The sequence below is a fragment of the Oncorhynchus mykiss genome, chromosome 12, assembly GCF_013265735.2.
Source record: "Oncorhynchus mykiss isolate Arlee chromosome 12, USDA_OmykA_1.1, whole genome shotgun sequence".
Taxonomy (NCBI): domain Eukaryota; kingdom Metazoa; phylum Chordata; class Actinopteri; order Salmoniformes; family Salmonidae; genus Oncorhynchus; species Oncorhynchus mykiss.
The window spans coordinates 51443623-51464339 of NC_048576.1; the positions used below are offsets into that span (position 1 = coordinate 51443623).

Here is a 20717-nt window from a genome sequence, read left to right on the forward strand (position 1 = left end):
GAAGTGGAACGACATTTATTGGATATTTCAAACTTTTTTAACAAATCAAAAACTGAAAAATTGGGTGTGCAAAATTATTCAGCCCCTTTACTTTCAGTGCAGCAAACTCTCTCCAGAAGTTCAGTGAGGATCTCTGAATGATCCAATGTTGACCTAAATGACTAATGATGATAAATACAATCCACCTGTGTGTAATCAAGTCTCCGTATAAATGCACCTGCACTGTGATAGTCTCAGAGGTCCGTTAAAAGCGCAGAGAGCATCATGAAGAACAAGGAACACACCAGGCAGGTCCGAGATACTGTTGTGAAGAAGTTTAAAGCCGGATTTGGATACAAAAAGATTTCCCAAGCTTTAAACATCCCAAGGAGCACTGTGCAAGCGATAATATTGAAATGGAAGGAGTATCAGACCACTGCAAATCTACCAAGACCTGGCCGTCCCTCTAAACTTTCAGCTCATACAAGGAGAAGACTGATCAGAGATGCAGCCAAGAGGCCCATGATCACTCTAGATGAACTGCAGAGATCTACAGCTGAGGTGGGAGACTCTGTCCATAGGACAACAATCAGTCGTATATTGCACAAATCTGGCCTTTATGGAAGAGTGGCAAGAAGAAAGCCATTTCTTAAAGATATCCCTAAAAAGTGTCGTTTAAAGTTTGCCCCAAGCCACCTGGGAGACACACCAAACATGTGGAAGAAGGTGCTCTGGTCAGATGAAACCAAAATTGAACTTTTTGGCAACAATGCAAAACGTTATGTTTGGCGTAAAAGCAACACAGCTGAACACACCCTATCCCCACTGTCAAACATGGTGGTGGCAGCATCATGGTTTGGGCCTGCTTTTCTTCAGCAGGGACAGGGAAGATGGTTAAAATTGATGGGAAGATGGATGGAGCCAAATACAGGACCATTCTGGAAGAATACTGCAAAAGACCTGAGACTGGGACGGAGATTTGTCTTCCAACAAGACAATGATCCAAAACATAAAGCAAAATCTACAATGGAATGGTTCAAAAATAAACATATCCAGGTGTTAGAATGGCCAAGTCAAAGTCCAGACCTGAATCCAATCGAGAATCTGTGGAAAGAACTGAAAACTGCTGTTCACAAATGCTCTCCATCCAACCTCACTGAGCTCGAGCTGTTTTGCAAGGAGGAATGGGAAAAAATGTCAGTCTCTCGATGTGCAAAACTGATAGAGACATACCCCAAGCGACTTACAGCTGTAATCGCAGCAAAAGGTGGCGCTACAAAGTATTAACTTAAGGGGGCTGAATAATTTTGCACGCCCAATTTTTCAGTTTTTGATTTGTTAAAAAAGTTTGAAATATCCAATAAGTGTCGTTCCACTTCATGATTGTGTCCCACTTGTTGTTGATTCTTCACAAAAAAATACAGTTTTATATCTTTATGTTTGAAGCCTGAAATGTGGCAAAAGGTCGCAAAGTTCAAGGGGGCCGAATACTTTCGCAAGGCAATGTATATCTCAGCTGTTTTCACACCAACCCGTACCGCAATCTCTATAGCACTCTACACTCCCTCCTGGACAAAAGGAACCTATGTGAGAATGCTGTTCATTGACTACAGCTCAGCGTTCAACACCATAGTGCCCACAAAGCTCATCACTAAGCTAAGGACCCTGGGACAAAACACCTCCCTCTGCAACTGGATCCTGGACTTCCTGACGGGCCGCCCTCAGGTGATAAGGGTAGGTAACAACACATCTGCCACGCTGGTCCTCAACATGGGGGCCCCTCAGGGGTGCGTGCTTAGTCCCCTTCTGTACTCCCTGTTCACCCACGTCTGCGTGGCCAAGCACAACTCCAACACCATCGTTAAGTTTGCTGACGACACAATGATGGTAGGCCTGATCACCGATAATGATGAGACAGCCGATAGGGAGGAGGTCAGAGACCTGGCAGTGTGGTGCCAGGACAACAACCTCTCCCTCAATGTGAGCAAGACAAAGGAGCTGATCGTGGACTATAGGAAAAGGAAGGCCGAACAGGCCCCCATTCACGTCGATGGGGCTGTACTAGAGCGGGTCTAGAGTTTCAAGTTCCTTGATGTCCACATCACCAACAAACTATCATGGTCAAAACACACCAAGACAGTCATGAAGACAGCACGACAACACCTTTTACCCCTCAGGAGACTGAAAAGTTTGTTGCCACACGGCAAGCGGAACCGGAGCGTCAAGTCTAGTTCCGAAAGGCTCCTTAACAGCTTCTTCCCCCAAGCCATAAGACTGCTGAACAATTAATCAAATTGCCACCCAGGCTATTTACATTGAACCCCCCCCCCCCCCCCCTTTGTTTTTACACTGCTGCTACTCGCTGTTTATTATCTATGCTTAGTCACTTTACCACTACCTACATGTACAAATTACCCCAACTAACCTGTACCCCCGCACACTGACTCGGCACTGTCATTCCCTGTATATATTCCCTTGTTATTGTTATTTTATTGTGTTACTTTTATTTTACTTTTTACTTAAGTTTATTTGGTAAATATTTTGTTAACTCTATTTCTTGAACTGCATTGTTGGTTAAGGGCTTGTAAGTAAGTATTTCACGAATACACCTGTTGTATTCGGCGCATGTGACAAATAACATTTGATTTGATTGTGTACAGAAAGGATGTCTGTCCTCTCGAGCAGTCGCACTGGTGTCAGCTATAACAGCAATACATTATGGGCTGGATGCATGTCTGTCTGTCTGTGTCTAGGCTTCGGGGGCATAATAGGAGGTCTGTCTCCCCAATTGAAAGACACAAGATAAAAATAGCGTTCAGAGTGTGTAACGCAGATGGGAATTGCCAGAAAATGCAGTAATGGTGTCTTAACTACCTCTCTGGGTGATCTCACATATCCTTTTGATGTAGGTGCTGGAGAATGGGGGGATGGAACGAGGGGATGGGGATGTTTGAGAGAGAAGTATTACGTCAGACTTGAGGGTTCATCTCAGGGGCGTTGGCTGTTGGCTGTTGGCTGTGGGTTTTATACTGTAACGACTGACTGCCTGTTGTAGCAGGGATACGATGGTTCCATAGGAGTACTCTTGTTACTGGTGTTGGTGGATACTCAACTTTTTGACCAGAATATAGAGATGTTTCTTTGGTGAGACCTCTTGTTTTAATTCAATGTTGATCTTGGTGGCAGTTAGTGTTTTCTGATGCTGCTACATTCTTCAGGGGAAAAAAAGGTTCCATCTAGAACCTGACAGGGTTCTTTGGCTGTTCCCAACCCTTTACAGAACCTTTTTTGGTTCCAAGTTTATCCTTTTTGAGTTTCATGTAGAACCCTCTCCACAGAGGGTTCTACATTGAACCTAAAAGGGTTCTCTCTGGAACCAAAAAGGGTTCTCCTATGGGGACAGCCGAAGAACCTTTTTGGAACTATTTTTTCTAAGAGTGTAGCTCAGCTTCTAGGAATTCCTTAGTCACATAATCCTAGGACAGAGGACAGAAGCTTGCATGTCAAATAAGAACACAGTGTCTCAGTCTGCAGTGCGTCTGTCTGTCAGTAAATCTGGAAGTGCTTTCCTTCGGAAAACACCGGGTGAAATATGCATTTTTATTCAGGCACAACGCGTTCTACAAACAAACCCATGAATCAAATTATAAACAGGCGTTGTCTTGGATAACTGTTGTAAAGTTACCAACAGAAATGATACCCTATTCATCTCTCTTTCTCTCCTTCTTTATCTCGATCCCTCCTTCTTCCTCTCTCTTTCTCTTCCTCTCCACCCCCCCCTCCCCCCTCTCTCTCAGCTGGCAGTCCTGCGGGCAGTGCCCAGGGGCATGTATGATGGCCCCGTGTCTGACTTCTCGCCCATGTCCCGTGGCGGTACCCCCTCAGCGTCTGCCCGCACCTCCCCAACCAAGCAGCCCGTGAGGAACCTCCACCACTCGGCCTTTAGCTTAGCAGGTAACCCTGCACAACGCGGTGAGCTTCAGCAACCTTTTGATTTACCCATCTGTCTTCCGATACCTTACCGTCATAGGAAGTACCAGGAACCCGACACGCACACTCAACAACAGTCCACATTGACACATTACAATGCAATTCGCGCTTGATCTGTCGGCCATGGTCGACTTTGCCATTTGTCTGCGGAATATTAAATAGCCTTCAGGTGAAATCTGACATTTTACCATAATCACATGTTCTGCCTTCATGATTTGTTTGAGGTAACAAATGCACACAGCACAATACATTTGTCCTCCAGCCATCTTGGTACTTCCAGACAGTGCTCTATATGTTTCCTCAAGTCTTTTTGTTATCTTTTTTGTATTTATTTTTTTTACATTGATTGATTTCATTCATTTCAGCTTGATGCAGCTTTGTCTTGATTCTCTCTTTCTCTCTCTGTGTGCATCTTAATTCAACTACAGTGTGTTCTAAGATTTCAGTCCAGACATCTGGCGTCTCACTTTCGTAGTTGTTGTCTGTTTAATGAAGCTCATCTAATGAGCGGGTAGAATGAGACTGATGATAATTTATGTATCTGAAGTTCATTCACGTAACCAATAGCAGAGCTTAGTTGAGTGTTGAGTGACAGTGCGATTACATACATCTGCAACCTCTTTTCAAAGTACAACCGTTGAGGGAGGAGCCAAATAAACAATAGTTCAACAGGAATAGTTTATGTGTGATGCACTGATGCAGGAGGAGGGAGGGTGACCTGCATTGGAAAGTATTTCCCCGTGGCTGTAGTCTAGTGGGGTTTTATTCCATTCATCCCCATCGTTCCCAGAAAGCCAGAGAGCCTGCTTTCCTTTCCTAGGCTGTGTGTTTATAAACCAGACCTGGCCTATTCTCTCCTTCTGGCTTCCAAGATAATCCCCTGTTCGAATACTAGCCACTCACTCTGGGAATAAATACCCCTCTCATCCACATCCAGTACATGCAAGAGCACATACACATATACCCGCGTACACACACACACAAACGTAACACACACATGTGCGCGCACACACAGGCGCAAACACGCGCACACTCACAGGACTCTGCAGAATAGGGCTTCATCTCACCAGCCACAGGGTTGATATACTGCTCTGTCTCCAGATGTGAAGTAACCTTGGTCGTGTTTCGTGCAGAGAGGATGTGGTAGCGTTCTACAGTGTAAAACACTAGATCCTGGCCCGGAGAGAGTGTAAGACTTAAAACAGTAGGCGTAAATCTCTCCTCGTCCATTATGCCAATTTAATCAAGGGCTAATCCCAATCCCGTTGGCGGTCGAAAAGGGATTTATTCCAGAGGTCGCCACGGAGTGCCAAGGTCACGTCGCCTGGTCGGTTTGTCTCATGACGAACGCTAGTTGCCAGCGGAGGAACTTGCTTTGTTGAGGGGAATCTGTAAGAAAGAGCGCTAAATCATGTTTTGTCTGTGTCAGGTCCCCCCACCACAGAGGATCTCCCCATCCGGCCAGCGGGACGCCGCATCGTAGTTCCCCCCGGTGGTCGCTCCAACATCACATCCCTTAGCTAAGAGGTTGAACCAGGATAGAGACCAGTCAGAAGATGACAACATCCACTGGGAGAAGACGGAGACATGATTAGTTACAAGTTAAGAGTTGAGCAAAACACTGAATCCTCATGCCTTACCAGCCACAATGCTACCTGCTTAAGCTTCTAAAGCACAGTTTTCCTCCTCCTAGGGAATTGCAGGTCAGTCGCTAGAACAACGGGTTAATTTGAAGGATATTTGGCAAAACCTTTACACAAAGATTGAATTTGTATGCCGTGGAATTACATGAGCATGGTCATAACCAGAATATAGGTAATCAATGTGTATTACTGTCCCTCACTGTCAACATTAGTCATTGTTTTAACTGTGCATTGACAGTTTAGGTTCTACTCTGAGTCCATAAAATAGTTCAATGAACCTCATGATAACTGTCCATGACCAATGACCCACAGTGTTCCGATGCCTGTTCCCCTAGGAAAAGTAACACTGCTTTTCTCAAAGCAATTCTTAGTTTTTTTTCCCCCTTCCGTCACGTTCGGCTTTCAATGTCACCCTTTTTTTGAGTACTAGTCTGCAGATATACGGTAGTTCGCTATAGCGATGTAATAATAACATGCAGTGACGTCCATTACTGATAGGTGGCATTGTGAGTATGTATGGTAGATGTAACGTAGCTTTGTGAAAGATGTTGTCGCTGGCTCCCTGGGTTGTTGAACCAGAAGTGATAGTCATTAACGATAAAAAAATAAAAAATAAATAAAAAAACAGGAAACAAGATTTAAATAAAAAAACACATCTGGTAATACAGATATTTTGTAAACATGTAATAGCATGTTGGTAGAAATGGTTGTCATGTTTATTTTCCCTTGCGCTCTGCTCCATCCTGGCTGTAGATTCCATTGAGAAACTGTCCTTTGCAATCGCTTCAAGCTTAATGCCTGTTCCTATACATACCGTTTAGCAAGTCATCTGGGGGGGTGGGGGGGGTAGTAAAAGGTAAATGGAAACCCTTGCGCAAGAAATACCAAGCTCAACTTCCATGGCCTGGGTCGTGAAATTGTAATTCTGAGCTTTGTGAACATTAATGGATAAAGAAAATGAAATGATAAAGGTAACAAACCTGATTTGAAATAACAGTTATTCACCTCTGTCTTTATTTGTTATTTTCATGGCAATGTGGGATCTCGTTTTGAAGCAGCAGACCATCATAACCTGCATTCAAGAACATAACATTGAAACATAATGTTGTGCTGTTTTAAATCTCAACACTCTGAGAGTCTTCACATTTCTGTACACTATACCTGACCGACAGCCCTTAGCTTGGTGACTAACACCAAGGGGAAGACAGACAGGCTTAACCCTGGGTCACTCTCTTTCACAATTATTTTCTATGCGTCTGTTTGGTCTACCTGTCCTAGACAAGGCAGTTGATTGTAATATGTTTTCAGAAAGAGGCGAGGAGGATGAGGAGAGCTTTATTTTTGCTATCCCAATTAGCGGAGGAAGAGGTTGTGAGGAAGTCGTTGTGTTTTAACTTCAAGCAATCCAAGTGGTGATTATATTTATGTTAGTTTGACTTGATCTTTGTTATTGTTTTTTTATGTTCTTTTTTTTTTACTGTTGTATCAAAACCCAGAGAAGGCAGGTAAAAAAAAACATTGAGGTGTGATGTGGTGTTATGAACTGTTCCTGAATAAACATGAGTTGCAACTGACTGGCTGTCACTCTTTTATCTTTCAATCTACAGTATAGTAGAAATAAAAAAGATATACCTTTTAAAACTTCTTCAGGATAGGTGGGTCCCCCACGGGACGGTTGAGCTAACGTAGGCTAATGCGATTAGCATGAGGTTGTAAGTAACAAGAACATTTCCCAGGACATAGACATCTCTGATATTGTCAGGAAGCTTAAATTCTTGTTAATCTAACTGCACTGTCCAATTTTCAGGAGCTATTACTGATAAATAATACCATGCTATTGTCTGACAGTGCACTGTTATGAACTTTAAAAGTTATTAATAAACCAATTAGGCACATTTGGGCAGTCGTGATACAAAATGTTGAACAGAAATGCAATGGTTCATTGGATCAGTCTAAAACTGTTTAAGGTACACTGCTGCCATCTAGTGGCCAAAATCTAAATTGCACCTGGGCTTGAATAATACATTATGGCCTTCCTCTTGCATTTCAAAGATGATGGTACAAAAACAAATACAAAGAAAATAAAAAAAATAATTTGTCCTTTGTATTTTCTGCCCAGATCTAATGTGTTATATTCTCCTACATTCCTACATTCATTTCAAATTTACACAATCTTCAAAGTGTTTCTTTTCAAATGGTATCAGGAATATGCATATCCTTGCATAAATGCCTGAGCTACAGGAAGTTATATTTGGGTATGTCATTTTAGGCAAAAATTGAAAAAAAGGGTCCGATCCTTTTTATGTACTCTGACCAGGACTGTACTAGAGCACATTGTTGAGAACATCTCTCATAGAAATTGGATGTGTAGACCTGACAGTTAATAGTAGTACTAATAATACTGACAGTATTATTGCTGTTCCAGAATATTACATTTCTATCTGCACAATTGTGGATTTATACTTCCATTGTTTAGGGAATTTCCCATTTTCTGACCCATTGTTTAACCTGGCAGTAAACTTGTCACCACTCTGTTATCATTTTTCTATTTTATAGCCAGTTAAAGTATCATGACATCACTTTTAAAGGCTGTCATTATGACAAACTGAGAAGATTGCTTCTATAAAATGCCATCTCAGTCTGGAGTGGGAGATAGTCAGCATTATTTTCACAAGGACTTATTGGCATTGTATATATAAACCCTCCCCAAGATAATATAGTTGTCACTGGCCAGTTAGTTTATACAGTATGTCCATTTACAACAGATGAGCTTGTGTGGGGGGAGAGAGGCTCTTTGAGGAGAAATCCAATAAAGACCCCTGTTATTCTTATCTTATGTGATCCTCCAGCTTGACTTCAACTTGGCTTTATGAGGAGCGTATATCATTCACGGAGACTCACAGGTTACCCTGTGGATGTGGGAAAGCGCTGGATCAACTTTGATCTCAGAGCCCACCGAGGAAGAGTAATGGGGGGCTCGTCTTAAAAGGGGATCTGGGGAGAAGTTGGCCACAGACAGACTAGCAGTGAATGGAAAAACCACATGATGCATGGTAACTTGCTGATGATGTGTTAAAGAGGTAATGTCTCCAGCTGATTAAGACAGGAGCGGGTGGGCGGTCAGAGAGGGAGAAAGAGAGAGGACTCCACAAGGACTCCAGTCTTGACTTGATCTCTGGCAAGATCAAAAAAAAAAGAGAGCCTGTAGTATCGGGGAAGATATAAACATTCTACATTTTTGTGAGTATAGGACATATGATAATTAGTTACAGGCAGCATGACTTTGGCTGTTGTCCACTATGACCTCAGCGGCTCTGAACATAACCTCTGTTTTTCTAAGGGGTGGAGGAGCTCAGCAGTAATGAAGTGTGACATAAACTCAGCATAGGCTTCATAAAGCCCTGAAAGTACCAAATGACATATTAGCTCATGCACAGCTTTGAAGAATACAGTGTGATTCACCAAGGAAACAGTGGCTAAATTGGTGTGTTCGCCCCAAATTACTTGGTGAGCTCACCATTCTGGTGTGTAACAACAAATACTGGAGCCAAATCTGGAGAAGAAGGATGAGCAACAAAGCCTTCTCATAAATAACACATCAGACAAACAAATCAAGCCTAAACTATGCTTCCTGTTTCTGCGGGACTACAATTGATAGTCTGGGGGATGCTATACTTAGCTTATTCTCTTTGGTGCCATTCTCCACTGTGTCGCTGTCCCACCCAGAGCTGTGTGTCGGTCTGATTTAGGACTGTTTTCATAGGTTTGCCCTTTTGGCTCTTAGTGATAAGGCCCCTAATGCGTTACAGCCCTGCCACTCATCCATAGCCACCTGCTAAGGCTACTGAGGAACTTACAACATAAGGTTGTTTAAGAGAAACAGAGAGCACACAGCTCTCGCTCTCTCTAGTATATTCTTATTGTGAGTGTCTTGTGGTTTCCCATGCCTATTCAGGCACAAGCCCATCTCTGCAAAGGGCAAAATCAATACTCAAAAAATGTATACAGTATCAGTGGTGTTTACCTTGGTTCCAACATATCAGTGATATTGACACAGACTCATCCAACCGTAGGCATGACACTCCTACAGAAATACAAACAGTGAATGTACACAACAGAGGCATGACCCCGTTTTAATCCTCAACTTTATTTTAAATACATTACTTGGATTAGCACAGACATAAATAAATAAATGTGAAAGGATATTTGTAGACATTGTATTTGGTCTGTTTGGGGAGGGGAAACTGAACATTTGCTGTTATTGGTAGAGAGGTTTGTAACTCTCTTTCTTATTGGTCTATTAACTAATTTTACCGCATGGTGATGTCACCATGGAAGGCCAAGACTCCATCCCACAAAAACAGACTGAAATTTCAGGCAGTCTTTTCAAACAGTGCTTACACTAAAAGTGCATTATCATAATTTTCACAATTTCACATTATTATTCCAATCTCAAAGTGTTATAAAACACAGATTAATCCCATTTTGACTGCACTGGGCCTTTAAGTACACAGGAGCACTACCACTAACACACACTAGGTGGCAGTGTTCCATTGTAGTTTATCATAGAAAATCAACCACACACGAAGCATGGAGGAAAAGGCTTGTTTGAAACCAATTTGTAATGGATTTGTCTATTTATCTGCCATCATTAATTATATAGTATTCCCTCTAGTCTCCTGTTGCTGCTAATCAGAAAACCAACACCACACATTATCAAAAACAGGTCTAGCATTTAACCCTCTGAGGTATTTCTCTGGCTAACTCATCACATTGTTTTAAGATATAGTTTATTAGTTAACGGAAATGTGTCTTCTGCATTAACCCAACCCCTTCAATATATACACACAGATACACACAAACACACATTAGGTTGGAGAGGCTGGAGCAGAGGGCAGCATCCAATGAGCAGACTTAGGGGGTTGAGCCGGCAGTATATGGCACCTGTAATATTGACGACAGCAACCCTCCGGTTACCAGCTCACGCCTGCCAGATTCTCCCCCGTCGGCAATGGGATTCGAACCCGCTTCTCTAACCCAGAAAGTCTCCTTCTATCATCTCTCTCTGGAGGGCACGCAGGTGTCAAACTTCTCTCTCTCTCTCTCTGATGTCAGGAGGGTGTTCCAGGAGATGGTGATTCCCACTCAGAGTCAGTAGTGTGATTGATATGCTTTTGACTTCCCCCCTAGGAAGAGCCAGACAGGCCTACAACTACAGGATTAATCCCCACCATAACCACTACAGCCCCCAGCCTTAAAGGTACAATGCAGCCTTTCAATTTTGGGGTAACAATTAAGTATCTTACTGGGATTGTTTTCATTTCAAATAGTCAAAAAGAAACAAAAATAGCTTCTTAGCGGAGTTCAATTTCTCATGCAAGAATTATAGCTAGGACGGTCTTGGAGTGTTCTGAATGGAGAGGGGGAAAACTGAAAATGACCTATTATTGGCAGAGAGGTTCGGGAACAATCTTTCTTACTGGTCTATCAACTAATTTACTTCATGGTGATGTCACCATGGAAGGCCAAAACTCCATCCCACCAAAAAAGGATGACATTTCAGGCGGTCTTCTCAAACCGCTCTTACACTAAAAGGGACGTATCATAATTGTCACAATTTCACAGTATTATTCCAACCTCGTAGTGTGGAAATATATACACAGGGAAATCGTGTTTTTGACTGCACTGGACCTTTAAGAAACCATATAGAGAGGCACAGCTCCAGGTAATAGGACTGAAAGATATACAGGCTCTACCCTAAGTGCCTATGCGGTATACGCCAAGGCAGTTTGCACAGGAGGAGCCTAATACAACTATTTTCTCTTCCACAACTATGTTTTATCGGTCTTTTTAACCAATGCCTCCAACTTGTTGCCAAATCCACGAAAGGCCACATTTATCTGGCGATGTATTAAATACGCACAATGAGCAGTTAGTTAGGCAACACCTGTGAATGTAAAAGGAAACGTTCAACAGTGTTTCCGCCTGTTTAGAAGCAGCGCGGTAATAAAAAGCACAAAGCAGCGGTAAAGGTCGGTGTCCCAAAGAAACGTACGAAAGTAAGGCACCAGCTGCTTGACAACAAAACAACAAATGACAAACAAAATGCAGCACTCCTTGTACAACTCTGCTTTCATTGTGCAATTGAATTACATACATGTCTGGAAAACCTAATGCTAGTTTGAATGTCTGTACCAATAAGGGTTGTCAGAAAGGTCCCAGTAGTAGATCTGATAACTAAGGACAGGAAAAGCCTTGGATAAGTTTTGAGTTGTATTTCAGATCGGGTCAAAATAATGGCAAAGCTACTTTCCAAGACACGTATTAGACTAGAGGACGGTGATTTACAGTGTAACAAACTGACTGTGTGATGATCATTCTCTACACGGGGAAACCCAGTATGTGCTATATACAAGTTAGAAGGCACATAGGGGAGAGTGGGGTAAGTTGAGCCACCCTTGTTTCTAGGGAAACCATACACAAAATGTTTCATTTGGCCAAATATTTAGGAAGAAGTCATCGTTTCATGGAGTCTGTGGAGGAAGAAACCACATGGGAAAAAAAGTGGTAAGCAAGTTATGTCCAAATAAAGATTTTGGGGTTGGGGTCTGTATATGCTTCAATAATGATGTCCTAAACCTAGCATGAAAGTGCATTCTTGAAGCTGTGTGGGATAAAATAGTCCAAATGTTTGCCTTGGGGTAAGTTGAGCCAATGGCCATCGGGTAAGTCGATCAAATTGAAGTGTTTTTTTTCCCAAGGCATAATTATTATGTATTATTTCATTCAGCACAGAAATGTGCAGGCGGCTTAACTTGCTGAACCTGTCCCGGGGATCCACTGACCCCAGTCCCCGGGGTAAGTTGTGCCAAGAGAACACTTTTTTTTTATAACAATATATGTTTTCAAAAGTATAACGTTTGACATGAATTCGGATTATTTGCAGCGATTCACAACATCCTGACATATATGTAGATATTTTTATTGGAAAGAACACTATGTTTCCCTTGGCAGACTTGACGCTGAATGTAACAAATGGGTCAAGTTCCCCCACTCTTCTCTACTGGTACCCCTCTAAAAACCAGAAGAGAATGAGGATTCATCTACTCCTCTTTGACCTCTGTGCATAAATGCTACAACTAATGGAGAAGCGTACGCAAATCATGTTTGTGCCCGGAACAGACAATACCTATCTATTCATCAACGAAGATTTATGTACAAAATATCCCATGTCGAGCACCAGTCATTTTGGTTTGCTTGAGAGCCACATTGATACCTAATAATGTCACAGAGACATATTACTTTCAGCAGTTAGCGCTCAAGCCTACAGTGGTTCTCTTTGTCTTCGAAGAGGAATCTGTGGTTGGAGTCTTGAAAACAAAGGCCTCATGTCGCATACTCTAATTCTAATTCATTTTGTATGACGCTACTCATGACCCCTCTCTCTTCCAAAAGCAAGTCAGCACTGTTTTCAAAGACGTAGTCTCCTACTTGTCAACATTATGCTTCATTTCCTGCCTGGCCTGAGTCTAGCCTCAGCATAACAGGCATAGTGGCTGTAACCTGTCTGGCTCTGCTCCCTGCTGGGTTTGTAGTTAAGTAATTTCCTGGGCCTGGCTAACTTGGTGGAGGGAGGAGAGCTCTGGGGGACCATAGCGCATCAGGCAGGTCAGGTCAGGGTAGAGTGTGAGGAGGGCTGCCCCCTGAGAGGCACGTCCCCCATCATAGGAAAAGTGAAAAAAGCCAGGGTCTGTCTGTCTGTCTAGGTCAACTACTCTGTAAAGTAGTAGTCTATGTGAGCTCCTGAAGTCTGGGGTCTGGGCATAATAGCTGGCTGTTGGGGGAATGTGTCAGGGTTAAAGTTCAATCTGAGTGCCCTGCGCCGGCCAGGGGAGAGGGGAAGTGGACGATTGGTTAGTAGTGATCTACAAGCTGTGGCCAGGTTAGCGTGGCGACTTACGGCTCAAGCCATAGTCCGCTATCCTGATATGTAGGCTGCCGGGTCCACGTTGTTGTTCCGTCCGTCTTCGATAGCCTTGTTCTTCTCTGTCGCGGTGAGGTCTGCTACCTCTGTGTCTGCCACAGCCTTCTTTGACCTATCAGGAGACGGACAAAAGCTTGATTTCTTGCTTTCTGGTAATATGATATGTAAATAAATGTGTTTTTGCTCATGAGATTCTATCATGATATGTTACTCAGTATTAGGGGACACATTCAAGATTCATTATTGCAACTTTTTCTGTAAATACGTCCTGTTGCCTGTGGCCCAATACATTTGCCGTAGGCCATCTAAAATATGCCTAACTGTTCAGCTGAGCTTGATTGGAGGGATGGAACAGTTCTCTAGCAACTCACATTGAATCTGGACATCAAATCTGGGCGATTTTAGACAAAACTCAGGATGACAGCAGGCACCACATTTTGGTGTTATTGTAGGCCAACATATATTGTATCTCCTTTAGGACATATACTGAGTCTCCTACCTTTCTCTGTTGAAGATGATGAAGTCCCTCTCCACATTGTTCAGGCGCTGCTGGAGCTGACCATTCTAGGGAATCAACAGAGGTTTGAGAAGACGCACGCACGCACACACACAGTCATCTTTTTAAGACAATAAAGATCCTGCAGTTATGTGACCCAGATAACGCTTGTTGGGACTCGAAGAAATGAAGAAGTAGGTAGATGGAGGAAGTTTCGCAAACTTTAAAAGGAAATACATGACCTCTCTCACAGCTCCACTTGCCCTACACTGACAGTGCCACACATTTACATATGCTAATAATGTTAGAACAAAAACACCTCCGTGACGACCTGTCCTGGTAGCTATATAGAGTTATGACAGGCGTGTCCTCGCTCTCTCTGGGCGGTGGGTTAGTGTTAAGGCAGACCGATGGGGCCAGATTGGGACTCAGACGCCTTGTTGACCCCCTTTACAGGCCTGCCGGGAGAGCTAGTACAGGTGCTCTCAGAGTGGGTCGCCAGACCCTGGCAGACAAGAGAAGTAGAGCACAGAAGGAGAGAGAGAGAGAGAGAGAGACAGCGAGACAGAGGCCCAGGGGGTAAGGGTAGCTTATGGAGGGCTTGGTTTTTCATCATATGATACAGAAAACAAGCAATTGTTACATGAAAATAAGTTCTAAATAGGAGGGGGACCAGCATCATCTCACCTCTCGTTTCATGATGGGCATATTGACACATGTAGCCTACATGGAATGGGTTTTACACACATCCAAAACGGGAGTTGGCTAAAATAATGTAGTCCTACAATACATGTAGGCTAGACAAAAAGGGGATGTCCCTTGCTGCTCCCAAACTCCATCTTTTAATCAAGTTTTGGTGATTCAGATTTATTCAAAGCAGTCTCACAAGCCAAACCCTTTATTGATAGGCTTGGCTACTTGGCGAACGCATCCAGCAAGACAAATGAAACCAAACAGGAAAAAAAACGTGTTTTTATGTTTATTAATACGATGGTTACTGGCCCAAAAATAACATCACTCTTGTTCCATGAGCATAAGGGCACTGTGCATCACCGCTGGATAGGTTGTGCTTCCGCTCACAAAATCAAGGCGTTACTGCTAAGACCTGCTTTTCATTGAAATGCGCTGGAAGAAATTGACATTTTTGCACTCGTTTTCAAGAACACAACTCAAATGTTGCCACCCCTCCCACCTCATTGCCAGCATACTGATTAGGGGTTGCAAACGGAGGGTATATTTTCTGCCAACTTTTGAAGTTTACCAGTAAACCAGCAGAATTTTGGCATCTCTCAAGGATTTGTGTCCCGAATCCCGCCGAAGATAGTGCGGGCGACCTGTTCGGGCGGCGCTCGGCAGTCGTCGCTCGCGGTCGTTGTCGCCGGCCTACTAGCTGCCATCGATTCCCTTTCCTTTTGTTTCTGTTAGTTGGGTCTAATTGGTTACACATGTTTTGAGTTTAGTTTTGTTTGTAGGCTATTTAAGGGCACTAGGCCCGCTGGTTTTTGTGCGGGCTTGTTCTCTGTTTTATGGTGTTGGTTGATTATTGTGATCTCTATTTTTCTGGACAGTTTTGTCCTGTTTATTTGGACGGGTTGTTTCATGCGCCCTTGTGTTTTGCATGTCCGTTTTTCCACTGTCATTGGAATAAAAGATCCACGTACGGAACTACCTGCTCTCTGCGCTTGACTCCTCCACCCACCATTCATAGAAGTAAAGGTGAAATAAATAAAGTCTTATTTAATTTGAAGTAATCTATCACAAGACATCTAGTAGCCTAGTTGTCTGTAACTTTCTCTGGACCTCTGTGTGGCCTTACCACATGTAAAATATATGAAGAAATTGAATAAGATTATTTAAAAAATATAGAATGGCAAACCATCAACATAGTGAACACCATTAGTGTTTAATATGAGGTTTGGACTTTAATTTATTTGACTATGTCAATATATATTTGCCATTAGTGTTTTGGCTTCAAACTGGTGGCAGTTGAGAAAAAAGTAAATAGTTGGAAGAGTTGCAGAATTATTGCAGACGGACGGACAGACAGACAGACAGGGGTGGTATGGGATGATCTCTCCACCTGTAGAACGAGAACCCCATGTGGAGCCGACAAGGTAGCCAGGCTGAGCAGCGTAGTGGAAGTTCAGAAGTAAATTTTGCCCAGCTGTTTAATTAAACATTTCATTTTACAAAATTAACCTAGAGCAATCGTTCTGTTAGCAGTTTTCCAGGATGGTAAAGATACAGTTGACGTCATTGTCTATTTCAATTTTACAGATATAGCCTCAAGACGTCAATTCGGTAACATCATTGTGTATAATAACTATCTGACCGCCATACCGTTGGTTCTGACTGTTTCAGATTCCGCCTCCATCTTAGTCATAGAAGTGAGTCGGGTGAATGGAGGATGGAATTTGCATACTGCCCCAATGGATCCTCGGATGACGCAATCGCCATCGCACTGAACACTGCCCTATCCCATCTGGACAAGAGGAAAACTTACAAGCTCATTACCCTGGGAAAATGGGTCCTGGACTTCCTGACGGGCCAACCCCAATTGTTGAAGGTAGATAACAACACCTCTGCAACAGTGATCCTCAACACAGGGGCCCCACAAAGGTGCGTGCTCAGCCCCCTCCTGCACTCCCTGTTCACCGATGACCGCGTGGTCCCGCACTTCTGCAACTCAATTATCAAGTTTGCTGATGACACAATAGTGGTAGACCTAATTACCAACAATGACAAGACAGGGAGGAGGAGGTGAGGGCCCTGGCGGAGTGGTGACAGGAAAATAACCTCTCCCTCAACATCAACAAAATGAAGCAGCTGATTGTGGACTACAGGAGACAACAGAGAGAGCAGGTCCCCATACACAGTGGAGAGTGGGAAAAGCTTCAAGTTCCTTGGCGTGCACATCACTGACAGCCTGAAATAGTCCATCCACACAAACAGGAGGCTGAAGAAATTTGGCTTGGCCCCTGACCCTCACGAACTTCTACAGATGCACCATTGAGAGCATCATGTTGGGCTGTGTCACCGCCTGGTATGGCAACTGCACTGTCCTCAACCACAGGGCTCTCCAGAGGGTGGTGTGGTCAGCCCAACCCAGGCAGCACCCGGTTTCACAGGAAGGCCAAGACGATCATCAAGGACCTCAGCCACCTGAGCCATGGTCTGTTCACCACGCAACCATCTAGAAGGCAGAGACAGTACAGGTGCATCAAAGCGGAGCCTGAGAGGCTGAAAAACAGCTTCTATCTCCAGGCCATCAGACTTTTAAATAGTCACCACTAGCCGGCCGCCCAGCATCCTGCCCTGAACTTAGTCATTGTTACCAGCCGGTTACCACCCAGTATTCTACCGTGCACCTTTAGAAACTGCTTCCCTATGAACATAGTCATTGAACACTGGTCACTTTAATTATATTTACATACTGCTTAACCCACCTCATATGTATATACCGTATTCAGTCAAGGCTTATCCTATATTACTACTGCTGTACACACCTTTTCTTTTCATATACTGTCTACACTGTCTATACACACCATTATATACATATACACTGAGTGTACAAAACATTAATAACACCTTCCTAATATTGAGTTGTACCTCCTTTTGCATCGGGGTATAGACTCTACAAGGTGTCGAAAGCGTTCCACAGAGATGCTGGCCCATGTTGAGTCAAGTTGGCTGGATGTCCTTTGGGTGGTGGACCATTCTTCTGGGTTGGCCCCCCCCCCTTGGGTTGTGCCGTGGCGGAGATCTTTGTGGGCTATACTCGGCCTTGTCTCAGGATGGTAAGTTGGTGGTTGAAGGTATCCCTCTAGTGGTGTGGGGGCTGTGCTTTGGCAAAGTGGGTGGGGTTATATCCTTCCTGTTTGGCCCTGTCCGGGGGTATCATCGGATGGTGCCACAGTGTCTCCTGACCCCTCCTGTCTCAGCCTACAGTATTTATGCTGCAGTAGTTTATGTGTCGGGGGACTAGGGTCAGTTTATTATAGCTGGAGTACTTCTCCTGTCTTATCCGGTGTCCTGTGTGAATTTAAGTATGCTCTCTCTAATTCTCTCTTTCTCTCTTTCTTTCTCTCTCTCGGAGGACCTGAGCCCTAGGCCCATGCTTCAGGACTACCTGGCATGATGACTCCTTGCTGTCCCCAATCCACCTGGCCGTGCTGCTGCTCCAGTTTTAACTATTCTGCCTGCGGCTATGGAACCCTGACCTGTTCACCGGACGTGCTACCTGTCCCAGCCCTGCTGTTTTCAACTTTCTAGAGACAGCAGGAGCGGTAGAGATACTCTTAATGATTGGCTATGAAAAGCCATTTACTACTGAGGTTCTGATTTGCTGCACAACTACTGTGATTATTACTATTTTACCATGCTGGTCATTTATGAACATTTGAACATCTTGGACATGTTCTGTTATAATCTACATCCGGCACAGCCAGAAGAGGACTGGCCACCCCTCAGAGATAGTTTTTCCTAGCCACCATGCTTCTACACCTGCATTGCTTGCTGTTTGGGGTTTTAGGCTGGGTTTCTGTACAGCACTTTGAGATATCAGCTGATGTAAGAAGGGCTATATAAATACATTTGATTTGATTTGATACACACATATACCATACCCCATTCAAAGGAACTTAAACCTCTTATCTTGCCCGTTCACACTCTGAATGGCACACAATCCATGTCTCAATTGTCTCAAGGCTTAAAAATCCTTCTTTAACCCCCCCCTTCCTTCCTCTACACTGATTGAAATAGATTTAACAGATGACATCAATAAGGGATCATACTATAGCTTTCACCTGGATTCACCTGGTCAGTCTGTCATGAAAATGTTTTGTACACTCAGTGTATATGTGTTTATATTCAGGACTCTGACATTGCTCGTTCTGATTTCTTAATTTGGTGAGGATTTGTGTGTATTGTTTTGCATCATTAGGTATTACTGCACTGCACTATTGGAGCTAGAAACAAAAGCGGCAACTACGATAAAATCTGCAAAATATGTGTGCCCGACCAATACAATTTCATTCAGAAGGATGGGCCTATTTATGCTGTTCACGACAAAACAAGTCCAATTTCCCACTGCATTACCTGTGATTTAATTGAGCAAATTCTACTGTCCATTATAGGTTCAACAGCAGAGGGAGAGAGAGGGGGGGAGGAGAGAGATGTTGGGAGATAGAGAACATTGTAGAGGCTGAGAAGAAGAGAGAAAGAGAGAGAAAGAGAGAGAGGGTTGCAGAGTCAAAAAAGGAGAACATAATGTGGGGAGGAAGAAATAGAGAGGGGGAGGAAGGCGGAGACAGGGAGAAAGGAGGAAGCCTGGGGTAATGAGCCAACAGCAGTGTGAGATATTTGGGCAGCGCCTCGCCTGCCATTCATACAATATTGATCTGCACTGCTTTAGAAATGGTTACACGTAATGGCTCTCTCTGTCTCTCTCTCTCTCTGCACTACAGGCAAGATAATTATGTGTCCTCCTTCCTCTCCACAAGTGGTCCCAGAGGTCCCTGCGTAAACACACAAACACACATTCATGCATGCACAAAGAAACACAAGCATGCGCACAATGCTGTTTTCCCATTTTAGATAGTTGTCTATGCTTGGCTCACTGGTTTTGTTTAAAAATACATGTAGTTAAGTGCACTTCCAGCTAGAAGGCATGTATGAAGCATTCTTAGTGTGGTTCACAAAATGGAACTGGGAGGCCCAATGCTTTGAGGTTCCTAACTCCAAGACGTTGAACAGTATTCTTTATGCTAATCCAACGTAATTTGTCACCGTGTTGTGAAATGGAATCTCCTTGGAAAATACATTGGATTTGAAAAAAGTCATCAACGTAAACTGTTGTTTTGACGATACAATTTCAACAACAGGATTATGTCGTCACGGCAACCAATTTTCAACATAGACAAAATATGTTGCATTTTTACCTTGAAAACAACGTCAGATCTTAACGTAATATCCACTATAAGAAAAAAACTATTGGCTAAGCAGCAGGGGTGACATGCACCCCCGCAATTTGAGGAGGCACAAAGTACGTGAGGATGGCTGGAGGGTGGCTAAACATAGGATCAATACGTTTCATCTGACTGTGACTGCCGATAACTTCAGAACGAAGTTTACTACAAATACAAAATTGCCTAAGTAATTGCAATTGTTACAAACAAGTGAAGGATAGAATGATGCTTCAAATGAAAACCAAGATGATACATAGCCTATATAGGACCATGTAGCCTAATTTAATCTATTTCTTGTTCAATCAATTGAATTTTATTTTGTGCCTAGGCTACTGTCTGTCATTTTTGCCACAATGTGTTTCATGATGTGTGACAACATTTGCGCAATGCTGTGCCCAATCTGTGATTTACTGCATTATTATTTGGTAAGCATAATAAGTTGCCTCAATATCCTATTTTCAGCCCTAGGTGGTAATATCGCTCTTGTGGAATGATTCTAATGTTAAGGTAAGATTTGAATGGAGAAATGGATGAATGGAGCTTTTCTTTCGATCCTATCAGTATCGACACATGGTGTAACAACGCACTTAGTGAACATTCTCTCTACGTGCATGTTTGGGAAACACTTAAAAAGCTGCCTCATGAATAATGATGCATCT

At 43.3% G+C, this 20717-nt stretch overlaps 2 protein-coding genes across 5 annotated transcripts in view; one reads left to right on the forward strand and one right to left on the reverse strand.

Moving 5' to 3' along the window:
* The window catches only part of LOC110537744 (dihydropyrimidinase-related protein 3), a 36713-nt gene extending 29527 nt beyond the window's left edge, over positions 1–7186 (forward strand). For 2 of the 4 annotated variants that reach the window (XM_036937759.1, XM_036937761.1), the window contains exons 13-14: positions 3777–3933; positions 5399–7186. In XM_036937759.1, coding sequence (XP_036793654.1) covers positions 3777–3933; positions 5399–5493 — 252 coding nt within the window. In that variant the 3' untranslated portion in view covers positions 5494–7186. Of the gene's footprint in view, positions 1–3776; positions 3952–5398 lie in introns of all 4 variants that reach the window. The other 2 variants (XM_036937758.1, XM_036937760.1) reach the window with 1 other exon arrangement.
* A 2553-nt stretch (positions 7187–9739) lies between these two features.
* LOC110537745 (serine/threonine-protein kinase 32A-like) overlaps positions 9740–20717 on the reverse strand; it is a 67035-nt gene continuing 56057 nt past the window's right edge. Inside the window, exons 12-13 of the mRNA XM_036937763.1 lie at positions 14096–14160; positions 9740–13708 (exon numbers count right to left, since the gene is read on the reverse strand). Coding sequence (XP_036793658.1) covers positions 13591–13708; positions 14096–14160 — 183 coding nt within the window. The 3' untranslated portion in view covers positions 9740–13590. The remainder of the gene's footprint in view (positions 13709–14095; positions 14161–20717) is intronic.